This window comes from Amblyomma americanum, chromosome 2 (assembly GCF_052857255.1).
Source record: "Amblyomma americanum isolate KBUSLIRL-KWMA chromosome 2, ASM5285725v1, whole genome shotgun sequence".
NCBI classification, from domain to species: Eukaryota; Metazoa; Arthropoda; class Arachnida; order Ixodida; family Ixodidae; genus Amblyomma; species Amblyomma americanum.
This window is the reverse complement of record NC_135498.1, coordinates 78,065,718-78,078,685: the sequence shown is the minus strand read 5'-3', so window position 1 is coordinate 78,078,685 and position 12,968 is coordinate 78,065,718. Positions and strand designations below refer to the sequence as shown.

The 12,968-nt window shown below is 46.7% G+C and overlaps 1 protein-coding gene across 4 annotated transcripts in view; it reads left to right on the top strand.

The window, feature by feature from the left end:
* The first annotated feature begins 7,337 nt into the window (after nucleotides 1-7,337).
* The window catches only part of SK (small conductance calcium-activated potassium channel), a 202,563-nt gene continuing 196,932 nt past the window's right edge, over nucleotides 7,338-12,968 (top strand). For all 4 annotated transcript variants that reach the window (XM_077654683.1, XM_077654682.1, XM_077654681.1 and 1 more), the window contains exon 1: nucleotides 7,338-8,325. In XM_077654683.1, coding sequence (XP_077510809.1) covers nucleotides 7,486-8,325 — 840 coding nt within the window. In that variant the 5' untranslated portion in view covers nucleotides 7,338-7,485. The remainder of the gene's footprint in view (nucleotides 8,326-12,968) is intronic.

The window sequence follows — 12,968 nt, the reverse complement described above, 5'->3', positions numbered from 1 at the left end:
CACTTCAGTTCAGCCATAAGAATATGACGCGATTATGTTAATGAGTTAATGCCCGTATATGTGGAATTGGTCATTCTCTGCTTTACATTCATGTGTTCCTGAGAGTCATCATGCCACTTTTTGCGCAACTGTGTTGCGGTTAAGGGGTGCGCAACTGTGTTGCGGTTAAGGGGTGCGCCACTCAGTGCCTGCGATGGCAGGTGCTGCCACCAGTGGGTTCTTGTGCGACCCAAGTTGCCCTTCTCGAGCAACCTCTCGCGATCAACCATTTATTTAACTGCCGCACGCTAGGGTGGTTATTTTTCTTACAATCCGGTGGGTAGGTTTTAAAGATCTCACAACGTCACGTGACCTAGGTTGCTTCTCCGGGAGTGATTGCCTGAGCCACCCTACGCCACTGTATTTATCGCTCGCAACGGCCACAGCTCCGACGCCGGATTTCCAGCGTAACAGGTCCTTTACCTTTATCGCGTTAAAATCGTGTTATCCGTCGCAGTAAGCCTTTCACCCGTCCATTTAAACCGTCCAACATCTAACAAGCTCTGCAAGGTAGGCAGCCGCGGGGGCGACAGGGAGCGGCCGAGTGTTTACTTATCGGCCCGGGCGTTCCCTCGTGTCGTCAGGCGGCGTCCGTGCGGTTACTATGGAAACAGGAGTCAGTAAGAAGCGGTAAAAATTTCCGGTTCCGCATCGAAAAAGCGGCTACTAGCGCCTGCGGCACGCTGGCGACATCTACCGACTCTTGCGAACAACTCGCGCTCGAAAGAAGTGGGAGAGAGAAAAATGGCATGTGGAAAGGCTCTCGATGACGAAAGAAGAAAAGACGCTTCTCGCCGGCATCCACTGCCTACCGAGAGATGGCGACGTCGGTACCTTCCAGTTGCCTCAGCCCGCTAAGTTTTGAATTCTTGCTTTAAGTTCTTCGGAAAACTGTACTGGTGCAAAGGCAGTTTTCTTAACAAGACGACATGTAATTATTGGTTGTTCACGGAAAGTTCTTATAGCCGTGAAATTTTATGCCAATTTTTGATGTGAAGTATGTGCACACAGAAGGCTTCTTCAATATCTTGTTTTTCTTTTTTGTTGACAATGCCGCACGCGTTCTAATTTTCATTCTCATGTGTGAATACGTGGCACGTGAAGGCAAATTGGGAACGAGGCGTTCTAAATCGTTCGTAGCAAGCGCGGGCTATGAGTCAAATTGTGAATAATTCGGCTGACATCTCGATCACTAGCATGATTGGCTAGTGTGTTGCGCGGACCAACCTCGTAACGCTTCTTATTTAAACGCTAACTTTAAACAGCAGTTCTGTGAATATGGTCCTGGGAATTAGTGAAAAATTTATTGGATTCTTTTTCATCGTTACTTTTTTCCGCGTGTCCAAGGTTACTTTACACTAGGAGGGAAATGGGCGGAACAGGAGGGAGAAGTGGTCTGATGGGTTACCATGTGGGCACAAGGGAGGAGTAGTAGTGTCAAAAGTAGTAGTGTCGCTTCTGTAAGTCATTTACCTTACACCCATAGTAATGCGACTGGCTGAAGGCTTGCAAAACGATCCCCAAAATCAATTTTACGAAATCATTCGAGCTTGTCTTATCGTGTTATATCAGGGCAGGTATCCCTGCATTTAGCATTCGAGCGTGTTTTAAATGCTTGTAATCAAATAAATCATGCACTCCCTCCTGTGGACATTTTGGTGGACATTGGGGTCCTGAAGAAAGGACTCGACCCAAAACCCGTATTTTCTCCTCTTTGTCCTACTTTTTTGTGAATAAATGTTTTCCGCTACTACTACTACTACTACCCTCCTGTGGAAATAAAATTTCTGCCCGATCTTCTCGTCACCTGACTAGATGGTCATCTGCACTCGAATCTAATTGGTTTGCCAAGACCTTCTGGTCAGCGCGGCTGACTAGAAGCTTGTTTCTCTGTAAAGTAACCTTTATTGAGGCAAAGCCCACTTCTTACGTACAGGGGCTTCGACCGCGAACTGAAATAGGAGACAAGCAATAAACAGAGTAGCCTAACGTTGCAAATACCGTATTCACTCGGGTAATGAACGTGCTCGTATAATGAACGCGCGCCACACTTTAAATGCCGAAAAGTTTTTTTTTTCACTTGCATAATATCTTATTTTTTTGCGCATAATCTGCTGATGATGATAGCCTATCCTGGCACGTGCCCTTTTTTGAACACCCAAACAACTAAGTATGTACTACTGCAAAAATCCATCTGGCAATAATATTTTTATTTCATTCTGACTATTTGCCCACACTATTTTATGACAAATTTCAAGAGTACTATACCTCAATTTAAGGGATGAACAGACAGTAAAAATGTTCTGTGAGGAATCAGAGAAGCAATAGAAATCAAGCATAATCACAAAAAGTTTATCTGTTTGAGCTGCCAAATTATGAACTGTAGCAAATTATTTCGATTTTGCTTCGCACCGAATAATTTCGACCACCTGGGGATCTTTAACGTGCACTGACAGCGCACAGCACACGGGCGCCTTAGAGGCAAAACGCTAAGGCGCCCGTGTGCTGTGCGATGTCAGAGCACGTTAAAGATCGCCAGGTGGTCGAAATTATTCCGGAGCCCTCCACTACAGCACCTCTCTCTTCCTTTCTTCTTTCAGCCCCTCCTTTATCCCTTCCGTTACGGCGCGGTTCAGGTGTCCAACGATATGTGAGACAGATACTGCGCCATTTCCTTTCCCCAAAAAATTATTATTATTATTATTATTATTATTATTATTATTATTATTATTATTATTATTATTATTATTATTATTATTATTATTATTATTATTATTATTATTATTATTATTATTATTATTATTATTATTATTATTATATTATAGGTTTCATATTCGTTCATATTAGTATTGGCTTTATTCTTGTTTGTATTTTGCTATATGCTGTACTTGGCTGTTATCGGTCGTTCATTCTCTTTGTTTATTGTTTCATTAGTTATTTATATGTCTGTTGCCTGTTCTAGCTGTTTTCATTTACCGCTGTTCTCGCTGTTTTCTTGTTTTCGCTTTTTTGCTTCATGCTTGCTGTCACGCCTAGTTTATATGTTTTTTTTTTCTATCGCCTTGACTGCTGCATTACCTCCCCTGAGTGTCTTCCTTTGTAGTGAAATAAATTTACATTTTGTGCGTGTGAATGGTGTACCGGCACCAAGACCTTTGGGTTGTTCCTGGGCACCGAAAATAAAGATTGATTGATTGATTGATTGATTGATTGATTGATTGATTGATCGATTGATTGATTGATTGATTGATTGATTGATTATTCGCACTGAAAGCTGCGACTTATGCTAGAGGGAACTCTATCTAGTTGGGCCCTCTTTTGGCAGCGTAATAGGCTGCGGCGCGAGTAGCACTTGCGGGTTTCTTATTGAACAAATAAATAAATAAATAAACGTTACTAATTGTACTGACGAGCCTGGAAATCGTGCAGAGGAATCCGGTTTTTTTTTCTTTAGAAGAAACGTTATACTGAACGTGGTGTTTATTCTACCAGCCTACTTATGCCCCCTCTTACAGTGAATTTTATGCAAAAAAGTGCGTTCATTATGCGAGTAAATGCGCTAGTCTTTCAACACGGCTTTAATCAATTCTGAAGAAGTTGGCGCTGCAGTATGTACTCGGTGGTGGGTGTGCGTTGCACCTGCATAGCGTTTTTCTTTTAATATTGCTGTGTTATTAATGTTTTTGTTGCCTAAAAACACGCGCGTTCCCGTATATTCTGCTGCTTTTTGTAGTTTTTCTTTGCTTTCTTCTATTACGCGCCAATTTCTGTTTCCTGCACGCTTGTACAGTTTTGTATTCATGCCCAGTTTTCAATAAGGGAGTAATTACTCATTAGCATCCATCCAAGTGCAGCCAAATGGCTACAGAGAAAAGCTATAGACTTCGTAGAAAATAGAAATTTCGTAGTCAAAATAAAATTCGTCCTTGTCCGGGGTTCGAACCCGGGACCAGCGCGCCACCAGGGAAGTCACACTACCAAATGAGCTAACCGGGACGGCTCACATACATGTATGTAAGTGCGAAGTGAGAACGGTGTTCCCCTATTTACAAGCATATTCCGCCGTGAGGAATTCTCCTAAAACATTGAGCCAATGACTAGTTTTTGCACACTTAAGCCTGAGTTGCTGAAAAGCCAATTTTACCGCCGACAGCTAGCGGTAGGGACTTTGTTGGAGCAGTTACCTTTGTTGTCCTTCTCTGAATACCAGCGAACGTGAAAGCCAAGGTCATCGGCTAACAGGCGAGGAAAAGCGCGCTAACTGTGAACACCTCATTAGAAACGAAAAATCGGTCACTCAACCTCGGTCGTTCATGCCGTTCCGAGGGGCGGATGTTATGAAGAGGAAGACGACATGGTAAGCGTTTTCGTTCAGCAGTGAAAAGTGTACTCCCATTGGGTGACACACACAAACTTGTTGGACGACTAAGTCACCAAAAACCGGACAGAGAAAAGGATGCCTGAGGAAAGGAAGCTCCGGGGTCTGCCCACGACATGCAAACCAAAGAGTCGCGGACAGTGGCTACACGTCCGAACGTTCACATGTACAAACGATTGTGAACGCGAATGCGCATGCCATGCTCGTCGGCAAAAATTTGGTAGAACTTCAGTGCCATCTAACACATTCGCTGAATGCAGTCACACGTGTCAATAATCCCTACGAAGACAAAAGCCTACCACTGGTTTTTTTTTATATTATATTTACACCAGTTTAAGCCGCTGTCTCTACTGGTCGCCATTTTGGCGCAGAAAGCAACGCGTTTTTGTATTTTTTTGAAGACTTTTTTTCGTTGCTGTAATTACTCTAATTCTTCCGGATGCAATTTTTTGTTTGCATTGAAAACATTTTTTTTCTTTCCATGTATCAGACGGTAATGTTTTACAAGGATGTATTAAATTTCGTACGAATTCTCGTAATTGATAGAAATATCAACATCGAAGTGCCAGGAGTTGTCAGTTAAACACCCGAAATATCGTGGAATTGACTTTCGTTTCGAATTTACACATTACGGTTCAAATTGTGAAAAAAAAAGATCTCGTTCTGGCAGCAAAATCTCTGTGCATAAAAACGGCGAACGACGAGCAACCGGAGCTCAGTGTTTTGGGAAATAATATTTACGAGGCTCGCTAGAGGTCATGAAAAAAACAATCTCCTCTGAGACAATAAGGTTGCTAAATTGATCTCAAAGAAAGAAATCAATACATATATGCAGCACACTCAGAGAAAAGGCGATAAGTTTGCTCCGTACAAAGTTGTATACAAAGCGTGTCAAAGAGCTGACCTTAGTTCTACGCCGCGGGAGCCCCTCATTTATACTAGCAAGACTGTATCAAACTGAAAGCCCATTTCATTTGAATGAACCAACGCTCTCTTGTGCGTGTTTTTTTGTTATTTTATTTTTAAGGCTAGACCAGAAATTAGTGTAAAAACACAATCGGAAACAAGGAAGCCATAACGCCTCAAGCTACTTGGCGCTGTGACAAATGTGCAAACGCTCCGGCTGTCCCCTTCGTCGCCAAGAAAAGTTCTCCCTGAATTAGTCGCCCTGGCCGGCTCGGGCAGGAGCAGGCTGAAGCGGAGAAGGAAGTGGGTTCACGTTAAGTCTGATGCGAAACACAGCAAACTTACGTTGTAATAAAAGCCAACTTCCAGCACGCTAACGTGTTTACCTAACGTGTTACAGCTCTTCCGAACGACCGAGCCTGTATGTACAGACATACTGCAGAATTGTGAAGATGAGCAATACGGAGACACGGCTGGCGTAAGTTACAATATTCGCAGGTTTTGCCAGTATTTAGCGCGTCAGTGAGAAGCTGGACTCGGCGGAGACATGTAGTAGCGGACCATTCATTCAGCTGGCTTAATATAGCGCCGCGTGATGTACCTGGTTGTTGACCGTGACAAAGCATCTACGGATAATTTGATGTCTAGTTATTTAAAAGCTGTTTGAGTTATAAATTAACATACCTTGCCATCATCACTTGCTTTTAGTGTTTTAAGCATTGTGATTCGAATCTATGTGCTATTTAAGGGCAAGTACAAAGCTGTAGCTTTTTTTCGGTCCGATATTGGAACGCTAAAGGCTCGATGGCACTCGTAGGTGAGTGCCCAGTACAGTCTCATTGAGATAAAATCTCGCATGTACAGGCAAACACGGGCGAAGACGGTAACCGACAAGCGAACAAGGAAGAAGTGCTTCAAGATTTGTAACAACAAAAAAAAAACAAGAGTTTTGTGCCACTAGAGCGCGTTGCTTGAGACCGGGAAAATAGAGGAAGCATCACTGAACAGTGGTCTTCACAAAGAATTTTTATGCAGCACTAATTGCTGTGGTAGTCGCATGCTGCAAACACTCGCGCTGATATTCAATTTAAGCTGGAACCTCCCTAGTGCAGTTGTGACTTGTTTCTTAGCTGCTTAGACATTTGCAAGCCACTGTATTTATTTCGTATTTCTGTCTTAATTTTTCTCTTCTTGGCAAGGGGCGGGCGTACAGACGGTAATTTTCGGTTTATGTCAACTCTGTGCATTTCATTAGCAATTATAATTAATAAATGTGAATTCCTTACTCTGCTACGAAAAATGTCACGCAGCACTTGCGTTGTCAAATATTTCGAAGTTCTGCGCAAGTTGCAATGTTCGGACAATGAAACAAGCTGCGTTATCATATATTTCCCCAAAGCATGCAATATTCGCCTCCAACGAAACAGAGTAGGTGCAATGTTTAATGTACAGCTCTCATTTTAAGAAATTCCTTCTTCCATTTCGCTTTGTACACCTTCTGTTCTGATGTCCTTACACGCTTTGCTTTTGGTGAGCCACTTTCGTCACATTTATGAATTTGCTGGGGGTATGCAGTAAATTTCACGTATCTGTCTTTATAAATGTTTGTTTTTTTCTATGCCTACATGAGTCTGTACTTTAAGTGCAGTTTCTGAAAAACTGTGTTTTTGCCGATGAGTGATTCCTGTGAATACTGAATTCGCTTAACTCCTCTTTAGATCATTGCCAGAAGCAGCACATGTAGAAACTTCGGGGTGGACTGTTGAGCGTTTGCTCTTTGTGACGGGTGTAAATACAGAGGATGTACGATCGGAGTGTTAGCTGTTGTATGTACACGGCGGAGACCGACGCTGAGGGTGAAGGAACTACATCCATGCTCGTCTTTCTTTTGCTGCTACCCCTGCTCGCAGATGCCAGCAGCTGTAAGGCGTCGGTTGGCCGAGGCGGAGACGACAGTGCAGTTCCAGCAGGTGAAGGTGCCGAGCCAGCAGCTAGACCTGGGCTAGGCCTCGCGTCGGCCCTACGGAGGCCGTCCCCCCAGTGAGAAGCGGCCGGTGCAGCAGCCAAGAAGCGGTGCGGCGGCCGCGACAGCGGTGCCAGAAACCACGCCTCAGAGCAGCGCGGTGCCGCCGGGTGGTGGCGCCCGGAGCCCGACTTCCAGCATGTCCCTGGTCATGGTGACGCCCGCCGTGGACGACGACTTCCTGCCGGGCTCCAACAACAACGCTGCTGCTGCCAACAACAACAACAACAACAACCACCACGCGGCGCCTCCGCCGACGCAGCCGCCCCCGCCGCCGCCGCAGCCCCCGCCCGAGCCTCCCGACTGGCCCTACCCGCTCCAGGCGTCCGGTTCGAGCAAGCCCGTCCTGGTCCTGGGCCGCATGCACTCGGAGCCCGAGCGGTCGCTGCCCTTGGTCGAGTTCAAGACGCTCGAACCTCCCGCGCCGCCGAACTACCGGTCCTGTCCAGAGATCGGGCCGCAGATCCAGGTGGTGCAGTTCACCGGCGGAGGAGGGGGCGTCCGCGAGGAGGACGAGTGCTGCCCGAGCGGCTACGACGTCGACAGCGAGGACGGCGGCACCGGGTTTCGGCGCTCGTCCGCGTGGGGCGCCCCCGCCTCGGCGGGGGCGCCCCCTGCGGCCCGGGCGTGCGGCGGCGGCGTCGGCGAGCAGCCGGCGCCGTCGCAGCGCCCCCACCTATGGACCCCGCACACGCGGCTGGGTCTGAGCGCGCGGCTGGAGCACTCGTTCCTCACGCGCACCGTGTCCCGCGAGAGCGTGCGCTGCGCGACAGACGCGGGGCTGCCGGCGTCGTCGTCGCAGCAGCCGCCGTCGTCGCACCAGGCGGCGGCGCCGCTCACCACGTCGCTGCGCCAGCTGCACCGGGACAACGAGATCGCCGAGATCGCGGCCGACTCGATGCGCATCAATGGGGCGCTGCGCCACTTCAAACACCTGCGCAAGCCCACCTCGACGCTCTCCATTCCGGCGGCCATGAAGGTGCGAAACGCCCGAGGGCTTGTTGACGCTGCCACCACCACCACCCACCCGCACCATGCACAACCACGCCGCACCACCACCACCGCCTCCGCCTCTGCCCGCCGCTCGCAGGCCGCGCCGCAAAGTGCTTCTCGTAGAGTGCCCGCCGCAGTACGCGGCCGCCCCATCGCGATGGGCAGCCGTCGGCAAAAAAGTAAAGACTCGTGTGGTACATAAGGAGCTTGCTGCTGCTGCACAGGTAGGCCAGTCCTCTCTCTCAGTGCTTTGCACCCTGACGAGGGGCGCACACTTCTCCGCAAAAACAGCCGCGCGCGACGCGACCCACACGGCGGGTAGGACGCCGCTAGGTATCTCCGCGACAACACACTGCCACGAGGCAGAGCTTCCCCGCAGCAGGCGGCACGCACCTGTCTTGCTTGAGCTGCATGCGACTCGGGAAGAAAAAAAAAACACGCCTTCCAACCCCTGCGCCTTTTGTTTATTTCTCGGGCTCCCCTAACACTCTAGAAAACTTTTCTTGTGCTGGCACAGCGGTGCGTGGGGATATGCGTCTTTGCGAACAGAGTCAGAACAATGCGGCTGCGCTGGAAATGCACTCTGCGCGCTCACTCCGTCGCAGCTCACGTCCCCGAAGCACAGCTGCGCCAGAGTGGAAGCCTTCTTTCCATCTCCTCTCTCTTGGCCCCCGCACTACACATCTTCCCCTCTCCTTTCACAACTCCAGGTTGCAGTGGGAGCTCACGCTTTCGCAATGCTTACGTACGCACCGGCGTGTTTGCTACCGTGTCCTACGTGTTAGAGCATGCGGAGGGTTACCAAAGCAACCGGGGACTATTAATGATAGTGGGAACGGAAGAGCGCCTGTAGTTCCTTCGCCTAAAATAATCCTAGCCTCTAGACAAGCGTGCCGTGACAGAATGCATCCCTCGCTTATTGCGCAGAAAGCTATTCTCTGCCCTATGTAACCTTAACAGGTGCTTTGTGCTTCTAACCGCTTTCTCTTTTTCTCTCGTACGCTGGGCAGAATGTTCTTACCACTGTGCTTGGAAAGTGCTGTTCTTTGTCTAATGACAATAATATTCCGAGGGAAGTCGGCCTTTGCATATTTGTGCTAAAAGCTATGCGCAGCGTATTTCGCTTGGTGCACCTCGATCTTTGGCAGTGCATGAATGGTGGACTGCATGTCTGAATGGCAGTGGATGTGAACGAACAGTGCTGTTTGTGCCGGGTGCTGGGCCGTGAAAGATTGTCGGCTGAGCGCATGTGTGGTTCAGAGTGTGGTGAACCGATTTTTCCCTTGGCGCATTAGATCTCGGAGCAACAAACATTCCCGCAAACTTCGACAGATGCACATATCTGCTGGAATAACGAACGTGATAGCACGCCCAACATTGTGGAACTCCTTTTGCAAATGTGACAAAAAAAAATTTGTTGCGTATACCGTCTCTCGTATAACTGGTAAAATTGCAGGACGAATATCAGCGCTGTTCTCTAGTAATATAGGTTCGCATATTGCTATAATATAGTTTTGCGTTGATTAACAGCACGGCTGCGCTTGAAGATCATCACGGCTGAAATATTGTGCGCTCAGAGTGTAATGGTTAGCCGGCGCAAAGCAATAAGCTTAAGCGCCCTCGGTGCAGCATTGACGCAAATCACCGACGTCTTTGTGCTCAGTGTGGTATTGCACGTGTCACGGAAATCTTCAGCAGTAAAAAAAAATGACTTCGTAGACAACAGCTGTTTCTTCTCCTTTATTCAAACGACGAATCTCAAGCAATTCCTTAAGCGATGATGGTGACGTCGAGCCGCGAGACGGAAGCAGTGCTGAATTTCCATTAGATGCATAAATCTTAACGGTGTGACATGTGCGATTGCAAAGTTGTTTGCGCTATCGACAACAAAAGCTTTCAAGACTTGTAAGACTCAGCCAGCGCAGACAACAAAGACATGATTTTTTTGCTTTCACACTTTTTCGCTAATGTTAGCCGTAGCGAATTCGAAACGTCAACCTAGCGCGTAACGAGTCGACCGTGATAAAGGCAAGTTAGACACGGGCCTGGGAGAAGATGAACCCAAATACACTGAATCGAGCCAACTCAATGTGGCTCGATTGCGTTGCTCGAACAATGTTGAATTATTGGTCAAGTTGCGGTGCGTGTTAAGTGTACGTCTGTATTTCTAAAGAGAACCATATTTTTTTTTCAAATTCCCGTAATGAGCACTTGAAGCGCATGTAGCTTGGAAGCGCTGAAAGGCAGCTCTCGGGTTTTTTTTCTAAGTTACCATATCGTAATCGAACTTATACAGCAGGTTTTTATGACATTCCTCAGGAAGGTAGTATGGCGGTCATGCGAAATTTCGTTATGGCGCAAATAGACTTTAGAGTTTGCCGTTTCCCTGGCTTCAGTTTAGATTATTTCTAAGACGACACTGTGTTTTCAGCGGAATGCACATTATTACCCCCTCCCCAACCTTAGTAAAAAAAAATTGCACAGCCTCAGCCATTCAGCGTGCGGGCAAGCGTTTTTCTAGTAATATTTGTCAGTTCTTCGCTGCGTTACATGAAGCACCGTTCCTGGAAGCGGACTGAGATTCGGTTTACTGTTTACCGTTTCAGCTGTTTTAACACGGTTTTCTATGGTATCTCAAAACCATTATAGTGTAGATGAGTTACTCTAAGTTATGTGGTTTGTCTATCAACTGATATTGTTCGAAAAACCTTGTGGTAGTTTTCTTTTTCCAAACGCAACTAGATACGTTTCTCTTTCGTTCTTACGCATTCTTCTTTGCTTCACTTAGGTTAGTTCTTTCCCGGAATTTTATAATGTTTCCCTTTTTTTTAATTAAGTGCTACGCAAAATTTAACAGGGGGGGGGGGGGGGGGAGAGAGAGAGAGAACATCGGTATGTTGTAGAGTACTTTGCAGCTATGCAGCTAGATTTCTACGCTAAACATACTCTTTCTTTGTGTGTGTAAACTGTAAACGTTGTATTTCTGTAGTCCTTTTTATCACATACTATTTACTTCGTATTTGAACGCTCGTTCTCTACCATGTGAACGCGACGTGACAGGGGTATGTTAATGGACAATCTGATTCAATATAGTCTACCACTTAGTTCGATCGAGTTCTAATTCTAGCCGGTAATCTAGTCTCTTATTGGGTACCGTTCTCGTTAATGGCTATTCTTTCCCCACCAATGGGTATTCTGCCGAAGTCTCCGGTAAAAAAAATGCAGCATGGGTCGACTTAACCTTAATTCCATATTTTCTTATCCCGGGCCACTTGTACAAGGAAAACGATAGGTCCTATTTTACGACGATTTAAATTTTGAAGTAGTGACCGCTGCTTTACATAGTATCTTTCAGCTGCGCTGTCCTGAGTTACACTCGTTATGTCGCATGTTAAGTAAGGCAACGCAAAGTATGTAGGCTGTACAAACTTTTCCCTGGTCTGGTGCTGAACTTATGTGAAGGGGTGTGCTTGGAAAATCATTACTATCATCCGAACTCCACTGTGCGTTAGGCTGGAATTAATACAATCGAACGTAACCCGATCTATGCACGACTCTGTTCAGGAAACAAATTGTTCAAGGCTCATACTTCTTGTTCGATTTAATCTTACAAGCGATATGACAACGAAAAATTTATTTCAAGGAATAATAGTCAAATGTTAATGTTTGGTTTATGTTGGTTTAACGTCCCAAAGTGACTCGGGCTATGAAGGACACCGTAGTGAAAGGCTCTGGAAATTTCTACCACCTGGGGTTCAAATGTCAATGTATAATTTCTCTGATTCAAGTAGTCCCAAACGTACTTTTGTGTTTTAAGGCCTCACAACTGCTTTGTTGCATTCATTTTCAGATGAAAACAGAAAGCTATTGACCTCAGTTTACCAGTAGCCTTGTGTTTGGCGCTCTTCGGCCGCAAATATCCTTTCGCCAGTGAAATTTATCTTCATTATCATATTCGAAAACAAAAAGCACAATTTGCGTGCGCTTAGTTGCGGCTTTGTTTGTTTGTTTGTTTGTTTACGGCGCAATCCTTTCTTTTTTTTGCGGAGAAAGGCAGTTTACTTGAAACCTCACACCACGCTTTCTTTTTTCCTTGTTTCCCTCGTATGCACTCAGGATTACACGCAGTGAGACTCAGCCCTTCACCGATTGGCTCCTCTCCGGCCTTAGCTACCGGTTGCCCACCGAGCCGGCCGATTTGTCTTGATCAAGGTCCCGGCCCAATCTCGACCCGGGCGAAGTCTTACCGTCTGCTTTTCATGAGCGCCTTGCCCCTTGAAACCGTTTTTACGTCTTTTCATTCTATCGTCAGTTCCCAAGAGCCGTTCGACCCCAGTGCCTGAACTTGTTTTGTATTTCCACTTCGGCCACTCTTTGCCGACTTTTCTTTTCGAAAGCGGGGATCGCAGTCTGTTATAGAAGGCTGTGCAACACAATACAGGCGGGGTTTTTTTGCGACTTAACAAAGCAAAGATTGATTCGATGAAGGACAGCAACTGCAGAGCGACGCGGTAAACGTTAAGCGGGCACCGTAATTATAAGAGAGACGCGATAGCTACAACATAGACCAATGGTGTTCGCGCAGAACTAGATAAACATGAACAAAATGTGCCCTCAACCACCGGTTCC